At 43.1% G+C, this 27,561-nt stretch overlaps 1 protein-coding gene across 1 annotated transcript in view; it reads right to left on the bottom strand.

Annotated features, from left to right (window-relative positions):
* Positions 1-5,954: 5,954 nt before the first annotated feature.
* LOC134610520 (uncharacterized) overlaps positions 5,955-27,561 on the bottom strand; it is a 60,058-nt gene continuing 38,451 nt past the window's right edge. Inside the window, exons 5-8 of the mRNA XM_063453487.1 lie at positions 26,141-26,245; positions 13,509-13,562; positions 6,060-6,214; positions 5,955-5,975 (exon numbers count right to left, since the gene is read on the bottom strand). Of these exons, the coding sequence (XP_063309557.1) occupies positions 5,955-5,975; positions 6,060-6,214; positions 13,509-13,562; positions 26,141-26,245 (335 nt within the window). The remainder of the gene's footprint in view (positions 5,976-6,059; positions 6,215-13,508; positions 13,563-26,140; positions 26,246-27,561) is intronic.

The following is a 27,561-nucleotide window of genomic DNA, read 5'->3' as shown; positions in this document are numbered from 1 at the left end:
TGTTAACAATGATTGGTAAAATAAATCTGTTAATGGTTTTGCTAGTACACCACTAAGCTCTTTTAGTAGCTTTGGGTGAATTCCATCAGATCCCATTGACTTATTTGTCTTTACTTTTGACAGTTGAAATAGAACCTCTTCCTCTTTAAACTCACGTGTAATAAATGACTAATTTATCCTTTTTCTTAACTGAGGTCCCTTTCCTTCATTTTCATCTATAAATACCGAACAAAAATATTCATTGAGGCAGTCAGCTAGACCTTTATCTTCTTCTACATACCTTCCTTTTGTTTTTAATCTAACTAATCCTTGTTTTACTTTTCTTTTCTCATTTATGTATCTAAAAAAGGTTTTGTCCCCCTTTTTTACTGACTGCTTGTGACGAAACCAATCTCGCCACATGGCATTGGAGAGGCCTGGTTGCCCGCTTGCTCCCTTTGGACTATGGACCAGACTTTTAATTGACTTTATTTTCCCTGCAGAAAGGCTTATTCGTACGGTTCTGCCAGGGTGTTCGGTAGATTTTATCTACCGAACAAACTAACGAATGCGCGACCACCTGGGAGCTGGAGTGTGCCGTCAATTTACCTCCCTGATGCTGCGGTTAACCGCAGCTTAATTGACGAATCCAGGGTGGTCTTTCTTCGGTTGCCGACCACGAGGTGGCGGCCATTTTAATCGTGCAAAAGACCAGCGGTGTTCGGCGAAGATTCTATGGAACTAAAAACGAACACTTATTTGCACGAACACCGCTGAGCCGTCCGTCTCCTGGTTCCTATTCATGCTGATTTGACCGAACACCTGTTCATTCGGTACTTTTGTAGATGTGAATATGTGAACCCAGATAGCTATGCCATGGAGCCTATTCGTGTAATTAAAGAATTTGGCTCCATGGCAATTGAACTGTGTTAATAGGATCTGAGCGCTATTCGGTAGTTTTGTGTGCTCAGATCCCAGCTATATGGGGATATGTGACATGTCTGTGTTTAGTGTGTAAAATGTGTCTTTATGTATTTTAAAGTTTTTTACTGTCTTTTGTGTCCCCATGTGTGTAATTGAGTTTTGCCTCTGTCCTGGGAGATAATTGGTGTTACAAACTGCTGTTTGTAACTGGCCCTTTAAATGATAAATTTCCCTGCTTCCCTGGATTGTGGAGAAGCCTGCTTGCCAGCCTCCTTCCTCATGACTATGGCCCCTGGTAAATTTGTACTTTTGGTATGCAATATTTGGGCATGTTGTACTGAATTATGCTGCTACTGGCCCTTTAAGAACCATCTGGGGACATACTGTGGAGTTACTGGATGGCCACCATTTCATGTATCAGAGGCACATGATGAGAACAATGGATGGCGGCCATTTTAACTCACAGACACTGTTGTGACTTTTCTACACGGTGCCATCTCGCCGGTATTTGGTGCACAAAGACATCATGCAGTAGTTTTAAACTATACAACAGGGGACACATTATACAGTAATTATGTTTTACATAATCTACATATGTTCTGCGGAATCTGCATTAAACTGTATCTTCCAAACTACTGAACGGATCTGGGTGAATTTTGGATATGTGGTTCACCCAGATCCCCCGGTTCTGAGGATATACTTTATATGGGGTTACTGCATGTTTTGGGGTCCCTGTGATGTGTTTTATAAAACTGTATTCCTCTGCCTGTGATAATGAGATTACCCATTGTGTTCAGTAATCATATCACAGGCAGAGGGGAGGATTTTGTGTGGGAGTGTCTGTGTGTATTGTACGGATTGATTGGTTGTTCTGTAAACCCTGTGGGCTGTACTATGTTTGTGGATTGGGAATAAAAGAGACTGTTTGTGCCAGTACAGTCAGACCTCTGCTGACCCTCTAACTTGCAGCCTTGACTCATGTTTGTAGGGGACAGCTATAATCACTACAGGGATTGCTATGCTCTTCATACTCCCTTAGCTACTGAGCTCTTGTAAGAGCTCTTGTTCCTGATCCTGCTTCGCTCTACAGAAGGAAGAGGTTCATCCACTGGAACCTGGAACCTGGTCGTAGGTCCAGGGCGCACAGCAGACAGCGAGATACCAGCCCAGCAGTGGTGGTTCGTGGAGTCTGCAGTACTTGTGGTGGCTATGCAGTAGATATGGTGTCTACGGTGCTGATGGTCCTTTGGTGAGTGCTAGGAGCATCCTTTTCTACGGTCCAACTTCCAGCCAGCCTGGAGGCAACCGTAACAATTGGATTACTTCCCAATTATCTCCAGGATAGAGGGAGGAGATCAGGATGCATTGCGGGGATGTTTTACTGCTGTATGTCTGTAATTGGTGTATGTCTGTCTTTTATCACAGTCTTCCATCTGGTCCCCTAGGTGAGTGTCCACCAGGTGGGAGACCTGCATAAATACTGGGCGGGTAGCCTCCAGCCGTCCGCAGTCCCGTTCTCGTCGTACGCTCGGCGGGCGGCATCCTTCCAGCCTCGTATGATGCCCACGTCTTCCTCTTCTTCTCCCAGCAGCAGCATGCATGACGCTGCACGGTTTACCGCCCATTTTTGTAAATGCTGGGGTCAGCCACCTGGCCCAGCGTTAAAGGCACAGTGCCTCAATCACAGTGGGAGATATAGATATCTCCCACGTGTGATTGTTAATTCTGATTGGAAATTATCCAATCAGAGTTAATCAATTGGTTTAAATACTTACCTTTCCTTTCTCTCTCTGCCCTGTTGTGGTCTTTGCTTTCTAGTATTGCTGTTCATCTTTTCTCTCTGGTTACGTACTCTTTGGCTTGTTTATCCTACTTTGCGACTTTCTCCTACCCTTTGACCTCGGCTTGTCTCCTGACTTTTCTTTGTGTGCTTAGCCCGGCCACTCTAAGGTCCGGTACTGCACCTTTTCTGTGTGTGTGTTAGCATGTTTGGTTCCCAGAAACGTGACACTGAGTAAACCAGACCAGCCTTGTCTCGTTATTGGGGGGATTCACTGTATGCTGATAGAGACTGATTGCCAGGAGTGTAAGCCGCTTGGGAGCTTTTCCTGTTCGTCTGCTAACAGCTATTCGTGAGGTTCCAGTTCGGGAGTTTGGAGTGCTACCTTATTCCCTTGTATGCAGTTCGGGAGTTTGGTGCATTCACTTATTTTCAATTCGTGAGTTTTGGTGATTCTACAGTAGCTGTGCCTGTCTCTGAAAAGGGGATTATCGCCTAAGCGGATTTTAACCCCTTGTCTGCTGAAACGGTGATTTGGAAGCTCTTATAACTTGCTTAGCCTCTTTCTGCCTAATCTTATAGGTCGTTCTGTCTTCCTCACTCTGGGTTTTTTTATAATTACTAAATGCTAACTTTGTTTTTTACTATTTTGGCCATATCTGCGGAGTACCACAGTGGTTTCTTGAATTTTTTGCTTTTACTGACAAGCCTAATGCAATTTTCTGTTGCCTTCAGTAGTGCAACTTTTAAATAATCCCATTTCTCTTGGGATAATGACTTTACACACATATTCTAATTTTAGAAAAGTCTGTCTAAAACATTTGTTTTTGTGTGGTTTTACTCAGTCACTGTTCTTATATTAAACCACACTGACTGATGATCACTGGATCCTAAACTTTCACCTACAGTAATATCTGATACCAAATCTCCATTTGTTAACACTAAATCTAGTATGGCCTCTTTACGAGTTGGCTCCTCAACAAGTTGTTTTAGAGACAATCCCAGTAGGGAGTTTAGAATATGTGTGCTCCTGGCACAACCAGCTATTTTTGTTTTCCAATTCACATCAGGAAGATTAAAGTCACCCATGATGATAACTTCCCCCTTCATGGTCATTTTAGCTATTTCCTCAACTAGTAGATTATCTAACTCTTCAATTGGTCCTGGGGGCCTATAAATCACACCTACACGAGTTACTGTGTGATTACCAAATTCTAACGTAACCCAAATGGACTCTATGTTCGCCTCACTAACCTTTATTAGGCTAGATTTTATGCTATCCTTCACATACAGGGCCACCCCTCCCCCTTTTTTGCCATCCCTGTCTTTTCTATATAAAGAGTACCCTGGTATTGCTATGTCCCAGTCATTTTTCTCATTATACCATGTCTCAGTAACACAGCGACTAAATCTACTACTATGTTTCTACTACTATCAGTTGCCATTATATATATATATATATATATATATATATATATATATATATATATATATATATATATATATTGTGTGTGACAGACCCCTTTGGAGTAACAGATACCATCTCGGAGAATTGCCGTTTTACTTGGATTATTGTGGATTTCGGGTACTTCTGGATCTGTACGGTATACGCAGCCACGTGGAGAGAACAATGGGTCGCGGCCATTTTGACCGCACGAACTAATGACCGAACACTCACGAACTTTCCACACGACGAATTTCAACCTTACCGGTAACGTACGCCCATGCTGGTCGACAGATCCAGAGTACCGAACTAGAGACACCAGATCCAAGAGAGAGTTTTCGTTTGTTATGTGGTTCCTGAGTAAATGGTGCAAACGTGTATCTAGCGAACGGCCCAACCGATCTAGGAGATTTTCACGTATATTGTTCCCGTAGATCTCCGTTCCCTAATACACGTAGTACATTGCATTTTCATTATATATTGTGTGTTATTAAACGTTGTAATAATCGTAAAATATTCTGCCCGGTACAGTGGGAGTAACTCCCACTGTAAATGTATTATCTCCTCCGGATACGGGGAGGAGTTGTTGTACGGCATAAAAGCCCGAGCTGCAGAATAAAGATTATTCTGTCAGGGTACCTGTGGTCTCTACCTCCGAAAGAGGTAGAGACTTAGCTGTTCCTCCATCCAGACGGCCTGATGGCTCCCTTCCCCACGGTCTATCCGGTCATGCAAGGCCGGCCGCGAGGGAGTGACTGCCTTTTACAGCATCTAGGCAGGAAGTTGTCATCAGGACACTCCTCCGGAACGACCTGTCACTCAATTGCTGCAGGACCAATCAGGACGCCTCGGAGGCGGGGTTACTGCTCTGAACAGGGTATTTAACAGAGCTTCTTTCATTAGCTCATTGCCCTGTCGTGGTTCTAGCTTGTTCTAGTCACTCAGTGCTTGTGTATTCTATTATCCCTTTTGGTTTTGACCCGGCTTGTTTACCTTACTCTGCTTATCTCTGTTACCCTTGATTCGGCTTGTCTCTCGCTTACCTGTCTTCTGTTACCCTCGACCTCGGCTTGTCTTTGACCATTCTATACTGTACTACTTACGTTAGTCCGGCCATTCTAAGGTCCGGTATACGTATCTGGCTACTGTTTGTACTCTGCGTGTTGGATCCCTGTCCCGATCCTGACATATTCCTACTTTGACCCTCAACACAGAGTCTCGTCTCGTGCTTGGAGGGGATATTTTATGATGCTGATTCGTATTCTCTGGGAACATGTTTTGTTATAGCTGACTTCATCTTGGGGGAAAGGACACCTTCTCAGCGGCGTAAACCCCCTACTACACCGGGGTGCCGTTACAATAAATATATATATAAATATATATATAAATATATATATAAATATATATATAAATATATATATATATATATATATATATATATATATAAATATTATTAATAATATATACTTTGAGAACACCCCAATCTGCCTGGTATTATGGGCTCCGCTGTTAGTTTCTTTGGCCCTTGTAATGCGTTTAAATATTTTTAATATTCAGTGACAGCATTAGACATGGAGTTCCTCACCATGAGGGGGAGAACTGAGAGAAAACTAATTGCTTTTTTTGTGACAAGGAGCTAAATAAGGAGTAATCACCATGGCAACCAACAGAAGCAGGCTTATTCTCTGTTAGATTTGCAGGGAATTCAAAGTGAATTTTAAGACCAAAATTCTCCCAGCCAGCTATGCCTTTAGTATGGCTACTTTGGCTTTCAATTTCGAATTCACTTTGAATTTCCTGCCTTTCAAGTAAATAACTGTGAATATCTCAGCATTTAGGTAAAACCCACTGTTTTAAGAAATAAAAGCATTACGGGGTTCAGAGGACCCCCATAGAGTATTAGGGGGTCCCCCTCAACCCCCAAACACAGACCTGTAAACTGTCCTCACTGTTTGTCACCGTAGCCAGTCTGGAGCCGCTGTCTGAGCAGTTTTTATTACTATTGTTCATAGGCTTCTTGTCTTCTGAGAAATAATAGCATTTTTTGTCCACTTCAACCCAGTATGGGGGACACCGAGGAGAGGGGTCTGAAATATAATACGGAGAATATTAAATCCAGAATTACTAATAGCACAATGAATTCTCTCATCTCTCAGTCTTTATTACTGTGTCACTCTCTCAGTCTCAAATATTATATATAAACTGATCTCACCACATTACTTCTGATCATAACCAGAGTCCAGGGAGCCGCAAAGACTATAGTAGGACTCGTGACTTGTGTACAATTCGTCTGGAACTCCAGTCCGGTCACGACTAGTCCCAACTCCTGGTTAATTTCTACTACGGTTTTACCCTACTTCCACACCAGTTATAAGAGTGCTGTAGTGGGCCAAGGGTAACCCGACTGGTTACTTCCATTAATACAGAAAGAACAGACCCATTACCTCCCATTTTTCAGCTTGGAGATAATTGAGTAGATACAGTAAGCAACTCAATTATCTCCCAAGCAGAGGGGAGGAGATGTATGGGAGTGTTTGTACTGTATACTACATGTTTATTGGTTGTTCTGTAAACCCCTGTGGGCGGTCCTGTATGTGTTAAACCCTTTTAAAAGAAGGCCCTTTGGTGCCAAGTAAACTGAGTTCTTCTTCACCCTCAATCTAGAGTCCTGTCTCTTATTGGGGGAATTGCTATAGCACTACAAGGGATTACTATGCTCTGCATGCTCCCTTGGATAATCACTTCTAAGCTCTTTTAAGAGCTTGTTTCTGTCTTGCTCTCAGAGCAAGTCTACAGTGATTATGGTGTCGGCTGGAGTGCTTGGAGCCCTCAGGAAGCGCTAGGAGCATCCAATAACGGAGGTACCCAGTCGGGGTGCCAGCTGATCCGTTACACCAGGGTCCTCCCCCTCCCAGGGGGCTGTGCATGTTGCTAGATCCGTTGTCCCCAATTTCCACTACCCATCCTCAGGGTTTCCCACCTCCGGTTACCAAGGGTTGTTATCTCATGAGCCTCTGTACCTGGGAGTCCCAGCGCGGGAAAGCTTCCCACCTCTGTGACTCTCAGCCACAGAAAGCCCACCAGACCACCATTGTCTCCAAGGAATGTCCCCACCAGTCTCAGGGTGTCCAGTACAAACCTCCTGTGTAGTGATGTCGCAAACACACATTTTTCGGTTCGCGAATGGCGAACGGGAACTTCCGCAAACGTTCGCGAACCGCCATTGACTTTAATGGGCAGGCGGATTTTAAAACCCACAGGGACTCTTTCTGGCCACAAAAGTTATGGAAAAGTTGTTTCAAGGGGACTAACACCTTGACTGTGGCATGCCGGAGGGGGATCCATGGCAAAACTCCCATGGAAAATTACACAGTGGATGCAGAGTCTGCTTTTAATCCATAAAGGGCAGAAATCACCTAACATTCCTAAATCACAATGGATATGGATTGACACCTGACATGACATATTGACACCTTGACATATGGATTGACACCTGTCCTCAGAGACCCTGATACACACTGACACAGAGCAGAATAGGGACTGTTCCCCCTACATAGGGTCACTTGGCATATATGGATTGACACCTGTCCTCAGGGACCCTGATACACACTGACACAAAGCAGAATAGGGACTGTTCCTCCTACACAGGGTCACTTGGCAGATATGGATTGACACCTATCCTAAGGATCCCTGATACACACTGACACAGAGCAGAATAGAGACTGTTCCCCCTACATAGGGTCACATGGCAGATATAGCGTGGTCGTGGGAGGAGGAGGATGACTTTCACCTCTTCCCCTGTTAGATTCCCGTTGTGCTGTGACATCACCCTTATACGCTGTGTAAAGCATACTTTTTAATTTAATTTTCAAATGCTGCATCCTTTCCGACTTGTTGTAATTCGGTAACATCTCCACCACTTTTTGCTTATACCGGGGGTCTAGTAGCGTGGACACCCAGTACAGGTCGTTCTCCTTCAGCCTTTTTATACGAGGGTCCCTCAACAGGCACGACAGCATGAAAGACCCCATTTGCACAAGGTTGGATGCCGAGCTACTCATTTCCCGTTCCTCCTCCTCACACAGAGTAGAATAGGGACTGTTCCCCCTACATATGGTCACTTGGCAGATATGGATTGACACCTGTCCTCAGAGACCATGATACACATTTACACAGATCAGAATAGAGACTGTTCCCCCTACATAGGGTCACTTGGCAGATATGGGTTGACACCTGTCCTCAGGGAGCCTGATACACACTGACACAGAGCAGAATAGGGACTGTTCCTCCTACATAGGGTCACTTGGCAGATATGGATTGACACCTATCCTAAGGATCCATGATACACACACAGATGATTTTACTCCTGTGGCGTTTTGTAATCACTTCATGGATCCGGGTGCTGTTTTGTCAACATGGGCACTTGGATCAGAGCTATCCGGGGATATATAATGTGTGGGGTTTCTGTATGTTTTTTGTTTTTGTTTTTTGTGAATCTTTCTTTTATTGAGGCAATTGTTAAATGGGGTACAGAACAAAGATAGGAGGTACGATTTTCATACAGCTTAGGGTCACATCTATACAGTACAACATCTCCCATGAGGGACTGCCTCTTTTTATATTTTTTAAGCATACGATAAGACTTATGATAATGTTGAGTACCAGATCATTTGGATTCTGACAGTTATAAGTCAGGAGAATCAAGGCTTGTGTGTTGTAAATGTCGCATGGCGGTAGCTTGCACCTTGTATAGGCATGATAAAACAGGTTTAACGGTAGCTTGCACCTTGTATAGGTACGATAAAACAATCTTAACTGTGGATCTTAAAATATGATCTGAGTGATTACGAGTTTAAAGAAAAGTAATGTATCGCTTGAAGCATGATATATGCTAGGTAGGAGCTAAGTCATGTTAAAACAAAATAGTAATATATTCTTAGACTAGTTATACATATGTAGGAACATGCACTCTTTAACCCCTTAAGGACCAAACTTCTGGAATAAAATGGAATCATGACATGTCACACATGTCATGTGTCCTTAAGGGGTTAAAGGTTTTAGGGGTATCTTGCAGGTTATATCGCTTAAAGATACAACGACATTTCTATTGATTATACAAGACTCGTCTTGCTGCAGGTTTAGTCTAAGCAGGCTACATTTACTTTGGGAAGCTACTGTAGTCTGGAGCTACAGTGTGTTAGCGTTGTAGCGTCAGAATTAACTAAGCGTTGCTTTAGCATATTTGTGACATTGCTGTTCGATTTGCTGAGAACATTATGGTCCTGCATCTCAGTGTGTAGCTGATGTATGGGGTGCACAAATACTGTTTATAACAATAACGATTTTCTAATGCATACGAGAAGGGTGTAATGAAAGTAAATAAATCTTACTAGCCTGACTAGTCGCAATAAGCTATAGCAGATAATAATGCATAACAAATAATAGGGTGAGATGTACACTGTACAATCCGAATGACAAAGTAGGTGATATGATTGTGTACTCTTTGTACTGTGAATTAGTATTGATGAAATCTAGCAAATTCAAATAGAAGAAAATAAAAGGAAAGCAAGAGCTTAAGGATTAACGTAAAACCTAAGTAAAGTCACATGAGTAGGCAAGTGCGATGCACCTCGTTCAGTATGTAGTGGTAAGTCTATCATCTATAGACGCGGTGGCGTGGTAGTAATAAAGGAAGGTTAAAAAAAAAAACGTATTAAGTCCATTACGGGTGCCCTTGGAGCTGCCTGTAAGGGATGGGAGAGTCCTCCGCTGTTCTGTATAGTCAGCCAATTCCCCGTTGGGGCCAGACTGAGATTTGCCATGTGAGTCCCGCACAGGTGTCCCCTGTCTCCCTCCTGCTGGCCTGTGCCAAGTACCTTTCTCCAGTCTGGTCCAGCATGATCAGGTGAGGCGTCGTTGGGCTGAGGCTCCTCTGTATGCTCGGTCCATGCGGGTGGTTGGCTCTGCAGATGCCGTGCTCGGTAGGATGCCCTCCTTTGGTGTGCGTCCAGAGTGCTGTGCTGCTGCAGCGGGCCTGGTGGCTGCTGAGTGTCGGATGCAGCCTTGGCTCGGGTATTGCGCCTGGGGTCTGTCTCCGCCAAGTAGCGCTTTGCTGTGTCGCGGATGGGGGTCCTCCCTTGCCCTGAAACCTTGTGGGAGCTGGTGCTCGTAGGCCACGAGCCTGGGAGCCTATGCGGCCCAGGGTCGCCCCTATTGGGGTGGAACGGCGGTGTTTGTCCGGTTGCTTACGTAGTCGCCTTATCACTCTCCGCCGGTGTGGCTGGCACCTCTGGGTCATGCCCAGTGTTGTTCCCGGTCCGGGGGGGTCCGTGACGTGGGGGTTTAGAGTAGGGACCATCGAGTTGCCCTGGTGAGTATCCCCCATCTTCTTTCTGCCGACGGCTCTGACCTTTGCGGGCGGGTTTCGGTTCGGTGTGTCGGGCTGTAAGTGTGCCTCTAACTTGGCCCAAAAGTCGTCGAAAATTAATGTGATCGAGTCTTTTGCGTGGTCTATAGTTTCCATTTTAGCATGCTGTTGCCATCGCTTGTCCGACACCCTCGTGTCAGAGTGATCCGCCATCTTGGTGGCCCTTTGCCCTGCTTCATGTTGGGAGTCTATCTTGCCTGTCGCTTGTTGCGGTGCTCGGGGTACCCCGTCCGGCGGAGACCCTGATAACCCCCATCGGTCCTCGGGGGGGGTGAGTGTATGTCGCTTGTACAGTGCGGGAAGCATCTGGCGGGAAGGAGGCCGTCCTACCCCCGTGCCTCCGCTAGGCCTCATGTAGTTGCCGCGGTACCCGGTTGAGTTGGGTGGCATGCTTAGTGTCGACATGACTTCGATTGCTTCACCCGTGCAGGTAGCTTACTTGTGGGTAGTTTCCAGCAGGCAATTTCTTTAGAATTGTAAATTTTTGGCCCTGCATTACAGGAGCTCATGCAGCGTGCGACCGTTCAGGTTGCTGGTTAGCTCCGCCCCCCTTCTGTATGTTTTTATCTTGTTTTTGGGGTGTTTATGTGTTGTACTCTCTGGATTCGGGAGATAATTGCCACCACAACCACTTACACGTCTATAGGGCTCCCAGTGCCAGAATTGCAACCACAACTACTTGCACATCTATAGGGCTCCTGCCTCCCACTGCTCGGACTGCCAACACAACCACTTACACATCTGTAGGGCTCCCAGTGCCAGGTTTGCCACCACAACAACTTGCACATCTGTAGTGATCCTAATGCCAGGACTGCCACCACAACCACTTAGACATCTATAGGACTCCTAGTGCCAGGATTGCCACTTCAACCACTTACACATCTGTAGGGCTACCAGTGCCTGGACTGCCACCAAAACCTCCTATATAATAAGAATTGTTGGTCTGATGCAGTCATGAGCAATAGAGACTGCGTGAGACTGCATGGGACAAACATCCCATGCCAGCCAGCGAGGGAGCAAAGTACTTACTGTGCTCTTGCAGCACAGCTCCCTCACATGTCCTTCAGGGTCCGCTGGCAGCCACGATGTGACGCGTACAGGATATTTATATTCATATAATTGGCTAAGGATGTTGGTCTGATGCAGTCATGAGCAGTAGAGACTGCGTGAGACTGCATAGGACAAACATCCCATGCCGGCCAGCGAGGGAGCAAAGTACATACTGTGCTCTTGCATCACAGCTCCCTCACATGTCCTTCAGGGTCCGCTGGCAATCACGATGTGAGGTGTACAGGATATTACGTCATTGCACAGAATGAATTAGCTTAGTGGTCAAGATTCCTGTCATCATTCACGTAATTTTTAGACATGTGCAATTCGTTTCATGCAATTCGGACATTTGGATTCTTACGAATGTCTGAATTGCAGAAATCCGAATTACCAGAGTTCAGAAGTGCCGAACCGAGTGCCATTGGTCCGAATTGCCGAAGCAGACAAATTTTTTTACTTACCCCAATTTCCGAACCAAATTTTTTGCCCATGCACATCCCGTATAATCACTATTTTGTCTGGAAGGAGCTATAATACTATGGGTAAGGGAATCTTTGGCAGCGATACTACGGTGGTCTGCCACAATATCATATCTATAATCATGCACAGAATGATAAATGAATCCATAAATATTTATGTGGCGAAACCGACCTCGCCACGTGTTCTTGGAGGGGGCTGCTTGCCCGCCTCTTGCCTTTGGACTATGGACCCGACTTTATGTGAATGTGTTAACCCAGATAGCTATGCCATGGAGCCCATTCGTGTAGTTAAATACTTCGGCTCCATGGCAATTGAACTGTGTGAATAGGATCTGCGCGCTATTCGGTAGTTTTGTGCGCTCAGATCCCAGCTATCTTGGGATATGTGAAATGTCTGTGTGTTATGTGTAAAAGGTGACTTTATGTATTTTAAAGTGTTTTACTGTCTTTGTGTCCCCATGTGCTCAATGGAGTCTGTCTCTGTCCTGGGAGGTAATTAAATTACTTCTACCTTGTCTCCAGGAGAGAGGGCTCTGTGAAACCGGTCTGAGCCGGAAAGCCATGCTGGCAGGGGTTTTAAAATATACTTTAATAACTTTTGAAACCCTGGTCTGATTCATGCAATTTTTTAATATGTTGTTCCCCTGAATGGATTGATTGTGGATATGTATTTTTATGTGAATGTGATGTATGGTTTTAGAGTTATGAAAGTTGGGTAAAAAGTATGTTTTAACTGTATGTATAATTGAGTTTCCTCTCAGGATAAGGGGAGGGAATATGTGGGATGTAACTGTGATGTGATTGGTTGTTTTATGCCTCCCTGTGGGCGGACCTGTATTTGTAACAACTGCAATAAAAAACAGGCTGGGTGTGCCAGCACCTCAGATTCTGCTTGACCCTCAAAACGATGTGTCGTCTCGTTATTGGGGGAATTGGATTGTATGCTGACTGCCAGGAGTGTAAGCGGATTATATGCTTTTCCTGTTCAGCTATTCCAGGGTTCGTGTGTTTCCATTTCGGGAGTTGGAAGATTTGTACAGTTTACAGTTCGGGAGATTGGTGCTTGCAGTAGCTGTGGGTCTATGGGAAAGGGGATTATCGCCTAAACGTTTTTTATCCCCTTGTGAGTGAAACGGTCCGTTACAATTTATAATATCCCATTTGCAAATCTAAATACACTGGTATTCTCTCAATAAAAGCTGTCAACCAACCAGTGATGATAAAGGTGACGTGTAAAGATCGAGTCCCACCATACTGACCTGCTCCAGTCGATGAGAAATAATCTCATGTTTTGTTGTGTTTTCCCCTCCACCTGTGACATTTGCTACACAGACCCAGTGCTGGCATTATCGGCCAGGTGCTTTATGACAAGTATCTAGTATTGATCATGCAGTCAGTATTAGCAGAAAGCCATGTATACCGTACCTGATTGGTCTCCAGAACCTGAACTGCCACTATTTGATGTTGTGTAATTTCCACCTTGAAACAATGACAAATGAGAAATGAGAAACATCCATGTCCTAGCATTTACATTATTCACATTATTTTACTTTCAATGTCATTAATGGTGATTTTTACTTTTATTTAGTGTTTTTATAGCATTTTGTGCAATTATTAATAATGATTTCTCTCAATATTAAATATTTCTCCTGTCATTTACCCTGTTATTGCATCAAAGCAGGCATACATAATTTTACTTTGCCTATAAAGCTTCTTTTAGCTATATTTCTACTCCAGGAATTATTATTGGCTTATAGAGGAATTAATTTCTCTGTCAGAAACTTATTCGACCTATTTAAGGTCTACAAACGGACTGAAAATTACAGCTTCTCCCTCCTTCCAAACAGTAAAGGAAATTCAAAGGATCATACCATTCCTACAGCTAGGCAGGGCAAGGAGTCAATTAATAATCTCATATCTAATTTAGCATGATATTAGCCTTACGGAGATTACTATAGCTGCAGTATAGATGTCTAACTGTGCTTACTGTGTGTGGACATTATGCTTAATGCAGACATTATTTTTACATTCTGTTACCATTCCAGTATGTCCTGTCAGAGTGAGCAACTTATAATATTCAGTTATACTAGTCATCATTTAGTAAGGAGGATAAGACCTTATATTGGGGCAATATGTATTAATTTAATATTATTATGGTGGTGATTGGCTAGCAAGCACTGTCAAGGGTCCACATAATTAACCTCCACATTGCCAAGTGTTGTTATTCCTGCCTGCTAGCTTTGTCTGCAGACAAATAGCTCAGAAATGTAAAATAAAAGTCTGGATTCTAACAATCTGTATTTTACGTTTTCAGATTATTATATCATTCGGATATGGACAAGGCTGTAATTGGCACCATATTCTGGCTCTGAGTCAGCATTGCTAAATCTAAAGAATGTTAAATCTTGTGAAAAGGTCCGGATTTAGTAGTCCGAATGCATCCAGATGGATCCAGGTGGTTTTTGCAAATCTATGCAGACTTGCAGAGGGCATTTGACATTGATGAATAACAGGGACAGTGCTACAGTAAGAGGGAGTGGACAGATGTGACATCACTTATCGCAACTGTCATATGTTTGACCAGAGCAGTATAACTGACCAATGACACAGACTGATTTTATTCCATTGTCACTAGTGACAGTCAGATTGTTTTATAAACCTGTAATTTGTAATCATATTGTAGTCTGTCACCCTATACTGCCTCAGATACTTGCATGGTCCTAGGGAATATCCCAGCCCACCACTCCAGGTCAAGAGACCATTGACACTGCAGGCCACCAGCCCCTGGACAAGCCTACACAGTGGTGGGATTAAAAGACCTACACAATTCCTGCTAGCTGCCTCACTCATGCAGAACCTTGCCAGCAGATATCCGATTTGCACCTACACCTCCTTATTAATCAACAAAAGACAAAAACAATATTAATCATCAACAAAAGAGAGCTACGAGGTTGCAACCCACATCCCCCTTGCCATTTGTTTGTTTGGTCAATTGTTCCCTGCCCACTTTGCCAAACCTCCCATGTATGGTTCAATATCTTATGAATATAGACAAATTGTGATAGAGGTTACTGGTGTTAGAACATGGGTGAAAAATGGAAGATTGAATTATTAAAAGGATACTATAGTCACCAAAACGACTACAGCGTAATGTAGTTGTTGTGGTGACTATAATATATCCCTGCAAGCTTTTAATATATCCCTGCAGTGTCCTTTTTAATAATTCAATATTCTGTTCAGAAAAGGCAGTGTTTACATTGCTCTATAGGGACACCTCCAGTGGCAGTGACTCAGCCACTAGAGGTGCTTCCTGGGTCAGTGCAGCACAACATTCTTTGCATGGAGGTGCTGAACATTCCCCATAGAGATGCATTAATTTAATGCATCTGTATTTGGATATGCTGATTGGCCAGTGTGGCAAACGTGCCTCTGCCACATGCTAGCTAGCCTCCTACCCAAGGACTATGGGCCGTATACTACTATATCCCTGTTGGGGAGTTAAATCTCCCCAGCCACCATTAGCAACTCTACTTGTGTGCCCCTGGTCACTTTCTCTTCATTCAAATGGAACTGAACACTAGCTCCCTGGCAGCCATTCATACGAAGAAACCCACAAATTGTCCTCAGCGCTACTTAGCTGCAATTGTCATGGATCTAAATTCGGCATGAGGACTTGTCACCTCAGTGGGACTTAGCCACGAATGTTATGGAACTATTTTTGACGTGAGGTGACTGTGCAAATTCGGGACAACATGGTCCGGGATTTTGAACAACTTTTAACCCACCAGGAGAACGCTTTTTGGAGGGAAGGTGTCTGAGACTAAGGGGCTCAAACGCTACCTGAGATTCAGATGGAGAGCCCTGTATTGCGGCTGCAGGAGCTCCCGAAAGTTGACCGGCAAAAGCACCAAATGGCCAGAAACTATTTTGGGCATAGGACCATGTGTGCAGCTGGTCAGAACCTTAACACGGTGGTGTTTCCCCCACACTGCATGGATCTGAGCGCTATTTGGAGAACATGGTTGCTCAGATCAGGGCTATTTGAAGATGTTTTTTTTTGTAGGGATATGATATATTTTTATGATGTTTTGGGGTATGTTTTATGCCTTTCTGTTCCTGGGAGATAATTAACTCACCGGTATTTAACGCAATTATCTCCCAGGCACAGATATTTATGGGAGACCCCTGCTGGGGGGGGGACTGTGTATATAAGCAGGCAACCTGGCCATAATATACCAGTTCCTTTACACCCTGTGAAGAATTTCCCTCAGCCCGTTCGGCTATTTCCACTCCCTGCTATTTTCTCTGCTATTTTGTTCGCTGGATTCAGTTTGTTAATTTCTGTTGTTCGGTAAAATATTTGTTTTACCAAACGAAGACCACCCTGGGTATCAATTAAGAACATGGAACTATGTGTAACTCACGAAAACCGCAAGTTAATTGAATGCTCCTAGGTGGCCACCATTTCGGCATACGAACACGTGGTGAGAACAATGGACGGCGGCCATCTTAAACTCCCGAACGCGGCCAGCGGGACTTGGTCGTCGAGTGCCTGAAACTGTTTTCGGCATGGCACTCGTACGAACACCCGGTCCCCATGGAAGTCCCGTATGAACTACTAACACATACAGCAGAAGAACGGCGTTTGGGAGTTTCAAACCGTCCAAACGAGAGGTGCATTCTCCATGAATCACCTTTACTGTATCTATGGCGGTTTTTGTGCAAATCCATCTGAACGGAGACCGGCTCTGGTTACTGATTCTATGGGACTCTGAGTCGGATACAACCTCGTAGCGAGCCAGTCAAAACTTCCACACGGTGTTACTCAAAAACTACCGAACGAATTTTCACGAAATTTGGATATGTTGCTCACATCATCCTCAACTACCCAGGGATATGGTTATATTTTATTATGTATAAAGTATATATTTAAAAAAATTGTGAAAGTGGTTAACTTTTCTGACCAGTAGATAATTGAGTTTAGTATGTTGCTTAAACTCAATTATCTAGCCTGGCCTAGAGGAGGAGTTTTGTGGTGCATAAATTGAGCACCCTTGTTCCCATTAAACCACTCTTGTTCCAGCATTAAGCTTTGGATCATGTGTGGATTATTCAGCGATACCAGTGATATTTTACTCTGTGGATTACTTGCCGATTTTAATTTCTGGGAATAAGGGAATGATTGACGGGACACAGGATTATACCGTCACACACCCTTCCCTCAGTCTCGACTTGTGTTTGTTTGTACCAGCTAAACAGCTATACTCTCTGCAGGAGGGCTTTAAGTACCACCTACAGGGTTTTGTAAAACAACCAATAAACACGTACAATACACTCAGACACTCCCACACAAAATCATCCCCTCTGCCTGTGATACAATTACCTTACACAATAGGTAATGTAATTATCACAGGCAGAGAATTACAGTTTTCCCACATTAATTATAACTTTAAAAGTATGCATCACATGCACATAAAACTTACATTTTCAGAATCCGCATACTCCATATACAAACATATGTCAAACAAATTGGTCCAGTGGGTCAAACGTTAGATAAAAGTCCTTTGTGACCAAATGAAGCATGGCTTTTCTGCCCAAAACCAGTTCCACAGAGTCCTCTATCCTGGAGATAATTGGGAAGTAATCCAATTATCTCCAAGGAGAGAGGAAAAACCCCATTAAACACATGGCAGCAAAAGACAATAAAATACATAAAAATATATAACTGTGCAGCCATTGCATAAAACAGGTACATTCAACATATCCCCAGATAGCTTAGATCTGAGCGCACATTATTACTGAATGATGCTCAGATCACATACATACAGTTCAATTGCCATGGAGCCAAAGTCTTTCATATAGTCTTTCGTTATACGAATGGGCTCCATGGCATAGCTATGTTCACTGTTCAAATAGGGCAAGTACTAAATTACCCGGTTTTCGTGTCTTTGCAGGGGAAAATCAAGCGTTTCAATGTGGGGCCATAGTCTAAAGGCAGCAGGTGGGCAACCAGGCTCCTCCAATGCACAGCGGCGAGACTGGTCTCGTCACATACCCGAATATGCAAATTATTGATCCTTGCTAGGGTTGTATAAACAAAATGATTTAACTCCTAAATAGAAGAGAATATAGCAGTGAGACTGCAGGAAACATAAAAATATAGATTTTGTTACTGCTCCTCTTCGTTTTCCCAGGTAGTACATACAGTGGTTGCTAGATCCCTGATACCAACAGAGGGCGCTCTAGTTGATTTCAAGCAAGCAATACAGCAGAGCACAATAACATTTTATACACACACCCTGTGTTAAGACACTCCCCGCATAGCGGAGTGAAATCGCAGTTTAGTAGAGTTGCCCCCTTTCAGACATGCAGGCACGACCACATTAGAGCTCAAACTCCTGTATTAGAACCATGGAAGTGCGTCTATCTCCCGAACAACATACTTAGTAATACTCCAACTCCCGAACGGCATCCTCCCTAATCGCGGCTAACAGGCAAACCAATATAACATCCAAGCAGCTTATGTTCCCAGAGATCAGTCTCTAGCCGCATGTAGTAAATCCCCCCAATCACGAAACCAAGCTCCGTATTGAGGGTAAAACAAGAACTGGCTTTAATGAGGGCTACCTGTCCGGTATTTATGCAGGTCTCCCAACTGGTGGACACTCCCCTAGGGATGATACATTAGCCAATCATAGTGGCTCAGCCCTCCCCTTTGTACAAGTAACCCCTCCTCTCTATCCTGGAGATAATTGGGAAGAAATCCGATTATCTCCAGGGATAGAGGCAAACCGCCATTTTACATGGTGCATAGAAATTACATATAAAATCTATAACTATAAAACTACCGAATACATTCCATTCGTGCAACGTATCCCCAGATAGCCTAGATCTGAGCGCACATTAATACCGAATAGCGCTCAGATCCAATGTACACAGTTCAATCGCCATGGAGTCAAAGTCTTTCACACTGTTCTTTCGGTATACGAATGACTCCATTGGATGGCTATCTGAGTTACGTCCATTTGTATAATCCAAAGTACCGAACGGACCGGCGTTCGTATGCCCAATGCTAAGAAGGGAGGTCGGCAGTTTCAGCGGTGTTCGGTAGAAAAAGTGTCCATTTTTAGTTCCATAAGTTCATCGTCGAACACCGCTGTTCATTCGTATTTTTTAAAATGGCCGCCGCCTCGTGGTCGACATACGAATGATGACCACCCAGCATACGGTTCAATTAAGAGGTGCCTGCGGTTAACCACAATGTTCTAATTGAGGCCAATAGGTTAACCAGCAGCACACTTCTCTTCTGGGTGGCCGGCTGTTCGGTAGTTTTATTTGGTATTTTCAAATAAACGAACAGGGACGTACGGGCAGGTAATTCCACGAATGTATAAAAGAAACAGACGAACCAGCATTATAACATTAAGACAGATGGATCTGTCACACCCTGCACCCACAATGGACACAGGGGGACCTAAACATAGGAATCACCCAGATACCTAATCAAATTGTCCATCTTAAGCTCTTGGTGATGGTGACGACCATCCCACTGTCCTTATTATAACAATTATTAAAGTTATTGCAGTTTTATTAAAGGCTACTGTCACATGTCAGGATTTCTAATACACAGTTTACTTATCTTCAGATGTAATAAATGTGTCATGTAAAACAAAAATTGTTGAAATTCATATTTATTTCTCAAAATAAATCTCCCTCCATCTTTACTCCCTGCCAGTTATTTGTATAAACCCTCCCTGTGCACCTGTCAGTCAGCAATGCGAAAACGAAAGGTTATGTACAAAAAATGTGCAGAATTATTTATTACAGCTTCTCTTGCATCACAGCTGGTTTTCTGTAACTGTTAAGCAGCTTTCATGGATAAAAATCCTTAAAATTGAGAATGTGTCCTTTTTTCCTCATTAACAATAATCATTAATCTTATTTTATTTTTTTAAACATTCTTTATTTTTCAGAAGTATTTTGCAACAGTGGTATACACATTTATTGCATGATGTGACATGTTTGACATCAGTACAGGGAGTGCAGAATTATTAGGCAAGTTGTATTTTTGAGGATTAATTTTATTATTGAACAACAACCATGTTCTCAATGAACCCAAAAAACTCATTAATATCAAAGCTGAATATTTTTGGAAGTAGTTTTTAGTTTGTTTTTAGTTATAGCTATTTTAGGGGGATATCTGTGTGTGCAGGTGACTATTACTGTGCATAATTATTAGGCAACTTAACAAAAAACAAATATATACCCATTTCAATTATTTATTTTTACCAGTGATAATCAACTTATTCCAGGCCCAAGGAATGGCTAATTACGGTATTACGGTATTTATCCGCTTATGTGGACTCTATCTTGCAGAAGTATGCACAGGGAGCACCGTCCTATGTGCGTGATACAAAATCTTTCTTACAGGAGCTTGAAAGTATTGAATGGAAGTCGGAATACAGTTGGGCCACACTAGATGTGACCTCTCTGTATACCATAATTAGCCATTCCTTGGGCCTGGAATAAGTTGATTATTACATGTCTCAAGACAGCACATTATCGGTAGATCACAGGGAGTTTATTTTTTCTTCGGTTCAATTTATTTTGGATCACAATTATTTTTTCTTTAATGGAGATTATCATTTACAGATCACGGGGATCGCCATGGGTACCAGGTTCGCCCCCAGCTATGCCAACACCTACATGAGAAGATGGGAAGAGCTATTTGTGTGGTCTGGGCATGGCTGGAGGGAGAGCCTGGTCCTATGGCGGCGATATATCGATGATGTTATTATTATTTGGAAGGGGTCTTCGGTTGATTTTCAGAATTTTGTTTGTTATCTTAATGAGAACCAGTACAATCTGGTTTTCACCCCAGAATGGAACAAACACGAAATCCATTTTTTGGACCTTGTCCTTTTTTGTGACCAAGATCAAATACAAACAAGATGTTTTTTCAAACCGACGGATGGCAATGGTTTTGTACACCAACAAAGCTGCCATCATAAACCATGGCTACGGGGCATAGCTAGAAGCCAGTTCACACGTGTAAGACGAAATTGTTCTAACTTTGGGGATTTTAAGGCCCAATCACTACACATAAAGAAAAAACTCATCGATAGGGGTTACAATAAAAACTCATTGGATAAAGAAATCCGTTCCATTGGTTCATTAAAACGTAACTCCCTGTTAGAGGATCGATATAATTCGACCAAGAAAAATACAACTTTAAATCGTCTTTCATAACCCAGTATAATACTGACCACCATAAAATTAAAAAGAGCCTACAAGAATTTTGGCCCATTCTGCTGCAGGACCCAGTTTTGAGAGGTTCTATATCTGACCGCCCGCTGGTGATCTATAAAAATAATAACAATCTTAAGAATCTACTGGCCCCTAGTTATGCTATTAAACATAGGAACACCAATCTGTCTTCCATTTCTGGTTTATTCAAGGGATGTGGAATGTGTAAGGCTTGCACCACCACATCACTGTTCAAAACTAAGGTCTTTTACAGCAATATCTCGGGGGAGGTTTTTAAGGTGAAATCTGAGATTAGTTGCCACACGGACTTTGTGGTTTATCTGCTACAGTGTCCGTGTGGCAAACAGTATGTGGGACGCACGAAAAGGATCCTGAAGGTTAGAATACTAGAAAACCTAAATAACATTAAGAAAAAACTAACAACCCATTCAGTTCCAGCTCACTGTTCTAACTGTCCATCATTTTCTTTTAAGGAGTTTAAATTCATAGGTATTGAAAGAGTGTCTCCATTCTGGCGAGGAGGAGATAAGTTCAAAAATTATCACAGAGGGAAACCTTCTGGATACATAAGTTGAATACCCTAGAGCCACAAGGCCTCAACATAGGGATTGATTTAGTATGCTTTTTGGATTAGGGTTTATATGGTTTATATAATTTTCTGTCTTCACATAATTATTTTCATTTATATATATATAATTTCGTATTAGTGGGATTTTATGCAATTATATATAATTGACATATTCATTATATTGAGTATATACAACCGTGGGACTTCCATGGAATATGAAGGCTCTATAGTATTTAAATACACTACTTGGGAATATTTGATTCTCTCTTAATATTTTGTAACCACTAATGAAAGAAAAGGTTTAATATGTTCATATCATAATTAACTAAATGGAAATGTTATTCCATTTAATATTGGAAATTACTTATAGAAACATTGCATATTCATTTATGTTTATTTTAGATTTTTTCAATACACATCACATTAGTGATATATAATATATAATATCTATCACAATTTGCACATCACACATTGAACTAATGCAATACATGTCTCTGAAAGAATGTATTATCCACAGTATAAAGGTATGTGTCTGCTATACACATTTCACTTTTTTAAATATGTTGCTTCACTGGTTATAGACAGCCCAAGGAGGGTAATTCATTATGATTCAAATTATAAAATGAATAGACTGCAAATGAAGTTACTAACATCTTTTTTCCTTTCAGTAGATAGAATGCGTTGTTGTCTGTTGATTTCTTTGATTATACTATGAAAATACAACAGAATGAAGGTGGAACGCACACTAACCACAGGTGGAACGCACGTGGAACGCACGTGGAACGCATATGGAACGCGGAAGTGCAATACGATCTACACTTCCGGTTTCGGTTAACCGAATGCGCCAAATTTGATTGCCAGCAACAGTAGGAGAATGGGAAACAGCTGTACTATCCATCTACAGGACCAATCAAGCGATGGACTCCGGGTACCACCCCTGGAACCACCAATGGACATAGGGAGTAGCCCTATTTAAAGAGGACTTTTGGGAGGGTGGGAATAGGATGTATTTCTAATCTGTCATAATTGTATATTGTTTTATTTCTATACACGGTCCCTGAGGAAGTTCTTTACAGAACGAAACGCGTAGGACCATACCGTTGTTTTATTTATTTTAATATATTTTATTGATGGTGATTATTCACCTTTTATCAATAAAAGCATATTTTTTCTACTACTACCCACCTGAAGTCCTGAGTATCATTAATACTCGGGTTGGGTTCGCTCTAGGCCCTCTCTGTCGGGTCCAGTGGGTATGTGCTGTGGGCGTGGCTGCTTTGGGTTTGGTGTTTCATGGGGAAACCGTTAGGGGGTCCCTTTCTCATTTTGTGCATATCTGCAGTAGAGCATACCCCCCTATTGTCTCCCCCTCGCCCTTCCCACCCCGTGTATCCCCTCCCTCCTTTTCAGCGCCCTGTATTAGTGTCCCAGTGTCTGTTTTGTGTCCCATTAAACCTTAGTAAGCCATGGCTTAAGTAGCGCCAAAATCGTATCGTAAAAGGATATAGTGGTGTGCGTTCCAGCACTCAAAGGTGATCAAAATTGTCAGTCCCTTCAAGTCTCTGCCTGTGAGTGGTTGAGTCCATAATGTACTGGTCCCATGCTGTTCAGGTGTCCCGGTCGCGAGTCTGCGACGATGTTTGCTGCTGGCGCTTGGGTGGTCGGTTCCGGGGTGTCCGTAGTTTTTCCCAGAGGGGCAACCTTTGTGGTCTGGCGTTGTCCACTGGATTTCTGGAGTGTGCTTGTGCTTCGGGTAGGCTGATGCCTAGTGCAAAGTGCGCCATTTTTGAGGTGTCTTGAAGGACGTGGGTACTGTCATGCTTGCGGACTAGTAGCTTGAATGGGTGTCCCCACCGGTATGGTATGTTTGCCTGTGCCAGTGCGCTGGTGATGGGTTTGAGCTCCCTGCGTTTCGTTAATGTGATGGGTGAGACATCTTGGTAAAACTGGAGAGTGATGGCGTCAAATTTTGGCGGGGTTTTGCGTGTGGCCGCCATGATGGCTTCTTTAATGGTAAAGTAGTGAAGGCGTACTATTACATCTCGGGGCGCCATTTGGTTTTGGCTAGGGGGATTTAGGGCTCTGTGCGCTCGGTCCATGGCTAGGTCTTGTGGCGTTGCGTCTGGGAGGATTGTGAGGAACAATTCTCGCAGCGTGGAGAGCAGCATATCAGGTGTGACAGTTTCAGGGAGGCCCCTGATTCTTATGTTGTTGCGCCTAGAGCGATTATTTAGGTCTTCCATACCTGTCTCTAGTTCCTCCACTTTGTTTCTCAGTGTGGTGAGCTCAGCTTGGTGTGTGTTGAGGTTTTCTAGGAGCTCATCAGCCCTCTGCTTCACCTGTCCTGTTCTCTCTCCCAGATCAGCTAATTCGGTTTTCAGGCTGTGTAGCTGTTTTTCAAGTTCTGCTGCCATGTGCTTCTTTATGTCAGCTGCAGCTTCACACAGCAGTATTTGAAGATCCCTCTTAGTGATCGGCATGGAGGATGAGCCTGCTGCCTCACTGCGGTCTGAGTCGGAGGCAGAGTCTTCCTGCCGTTGTGGGGAAGATGGCGTCTGACCTCGTGGTTGCCGGAACAGAGGGGCCACAGGTGGCGTCTGTTCGTGCTTTTTCCGGCCCCCACATGTCCGCGGATGGCTGTGGGGTTCCAGGATGTGTGCTGTGTCACTGGGGGTTCCGTGCACCATTTGTGGCTGGTATCGTGGCTGTTTGTTGTGCCCGGCGGTGGGAGCTAGCGCGATATGCGGCTGTAACGGATCCTTACAAGTTCCTGGTGTCTGTTGAAATAATCAAGGGAATTGCAGTTTATATCCTCTATTCGTTCCATTTCCTCCATTCATATGGTTTGCACGAATCCACTGTGTAAAGTATAGGTGGCCGCCATTTTGGGACTTTGCACGTGTTCGCGGCCATCTTGCGCACGAACAGCGGTGTTTGCCAGCCATCGTCTGGAACTAAAATCGGCTACGCTACTAGGCGAACACCGCTGAGACCTCCATAGCACCAGGGATTCGTGCCACAACTACCGAACGCCCTGCTGTTCGGTAGAAAGACTTAACAAACTATGGGGATTCAAGCGACCACTGAGATTCGACTGGATGGCACGAATTTCATGTCTTTTCACCGTACGAACGGAGACCGACCGCAAGGCCAAAACTTATGGAACTATTTTCGGCTAGTTGGTCTGTGCGGTCGGTCAAAACTTTGGAACCTTATAACTCCCGAACCATTTGTCCCAATAGACTGATTTTTAGATATGTTGGTCCCCTGGACGAGGGCTATCTGGACTTAAAGCTGTTTTTGGGGTACATCCAAAACTTGTGTAAATTACTGTACACGTTAATTATGTTAACTGTTTATCTGAGGGGAGGGGATGTGTGGGTTGTAACCTGTACATGATTGGTGATTTAATGCCTCCCCCTGGGTGTGTTCTTATTGTATGCAACTGTAATAAAAAGCAGGCTGGGTATTCCAGTCCTCAGTTCTTCTTGACCCTTCAAAACGTAGCCTTGTCTCATTCTTGGAAGGGGATTATTTGGGAATATTATTCTGCTCCTTTTTACAGCTGAACCTGACTCTCGCTTTGGATATCGTGGATGGGATTACGCCAGCTTTACTTCTCCACAGCAGCTTGCAGGGCAAAGGACGTCTCCAACGGCTGATACCCTCTCACTACCTGGGTAGCCGTTACAGCGGCCATTACAGTTCCCAGTCAGGCTCCGCCCCCCCATTAATCTTATTTTAAATTAAAAGAATGGTAAAATCACCAGAAAAAAAATTAAGTTAAAAAATACAAAATATGAATAAAAAGTGTGAGGAAAAACAGGTTATTTTGGTGCATTATGGAAAAAGCAGAGTAACAGTTTGAAACAGAAAATGACACATTCACACAAACCGGGGTTAGTGAATACCACGTTCTTTATACATTACTGCTTCTGTTTCTCTCCCACAATGCAGTGTGTGCCCTGGTGGTGCCAGGACTGGACTGGGTTGTGATGTCATTGGCTTCATTTGTAATCCAAATTTTAAAGACAAATGGAGTAATATTAGGGTTAGTTATAAAGTTTCACACTAATTATAGGGGATATTCAATGGACCAGTTTCCAGAAGTGACAGGTTCCCTTTATATTAAATAACAGGTCTCTCATGTTAAACTGGTGCTAAAAGGTTGGTGAAAATAATGAATGCCGCATTAAACATAATATTATGATGGACGTCTTACCATTGGGTGCGCACGTCACGCTGATGGAGATTATCGTAACGAGGAGAATCAGACAGATTGTGAAAAGTCCAGGAACCAGCCAGTTCTGCAACTTCTGAACTGCGTCTGCAGGAGTAAAACGAGAATTACTAAACGTGCTGCGATGTGAGGAAATGACAGACCGCAATTATTAAGTGTTCTTGCATTGCAAGACCACTTACTATTATCTCACATATATATTATTATTCTTATTATAGCCAAATTTACCACCCTAACTCCTCCCACAATTTTTACACTACATAGACAGTAATATACCGAAACGTGCGGATTGTTCCTGATCGGTGTGCTATTACTTTGTGGAACGTTTCGCCGAATGGTTCACGAAATATCGTCATTATTGTGGCGAAATTGATCCCATAGGAATGAATGGCAGAATGTTCAAAATTAGAGTGGGAGCTGACAAAAGCTGAAAAATCAGGACATAATTTCTAAACTGCCAACTCCCTCATTTTCAAGCCCACCTACACAAATCGTATATCAAAACGTTCGGTCTGCTGCCACTAGCAATGTCCACGGCTAAGCCATAGTCCTGATAGTTTTCACAATATGACAATTTGTTTGCAACTCACGCCGTCCATTGACCTTCATTGAAATTCCACTCTAGCCAGCTCAAATTTGAAGGGCAATTTCTAAACTGCGACTGTGCCTTCATTTTTAATATTTCAGAGATATACTATGCATCCAAATGTAGATCTGGGCCTTGTGATTCTCACAATATAAAGCTCTTCGCTGTAGGATTTATAGTTTTTAAAATATGACAGTTTAAAGATGGCAACCGTCAAAATACTCTGACCTGTGCCAGGCTGGAGCAGCAAGTGATGTCATAGACAGGGCCTTTTGTACACCTGCTAATGTTTTTATAAATGTATGTTTTAATGTTACTGTGAAGCACTTTGGGCAACAATGTTGCAATTAAATGTGCTATATAAATAAATAATAACAGTTACTCCGCCCACTCCAGTTGTAGACTACTGGTGGAAGCAAGAACACTTCACACAGTTTCCCCAAAAATTGTAGCATTTCTAGTTATTATTTATTATTCCAGAACTAAACTTATTAAACAGTGGAAAGTTACCTCAGGGCTCGGTTGCAGTCTCATCACTACTCTTTACGTAGCAGTGGCTGCTTGTTATCGTGCTGGTTGCTAGTGGTGGCAAAGAGCTGCTGAGTAAAATTATTGCATATCAGGCTCATCTTATCGAATGGTGACTGTGGCAAACACAGCCACTGTATATTGTCCTTCGTGTATGTATTATGTTATTGCATATGTATGCCTTTAAGAACCAAGTGGTTGTAATGTGGTTCAAATAAGTAATAGTATTCATATGCTGGTATTCGTATGCTGGCGGCAAGAAAAGCCGCCAGCCTCCCTGCAAATCGTT

The sequence above is a fragment of the Pelobates fuscus genome, chromosome 5 (assembly GCF_036172605.1).
Source record: "Pelobates fuscus isolate aPelFus1 chromosome 5, aPelFus1.pri, whole genome shotgun sequence".
Classification (NCBI taxonomy): domain Eukaryota; kingdom Metazoa; phylum Chordata; class Amphibia; order Anura; family Pelobatidae; genus Pelobates; species Pelobates fuscus.
This window is presented reverse-complemented; position numbering and strand designations above follow the sequence as displayed.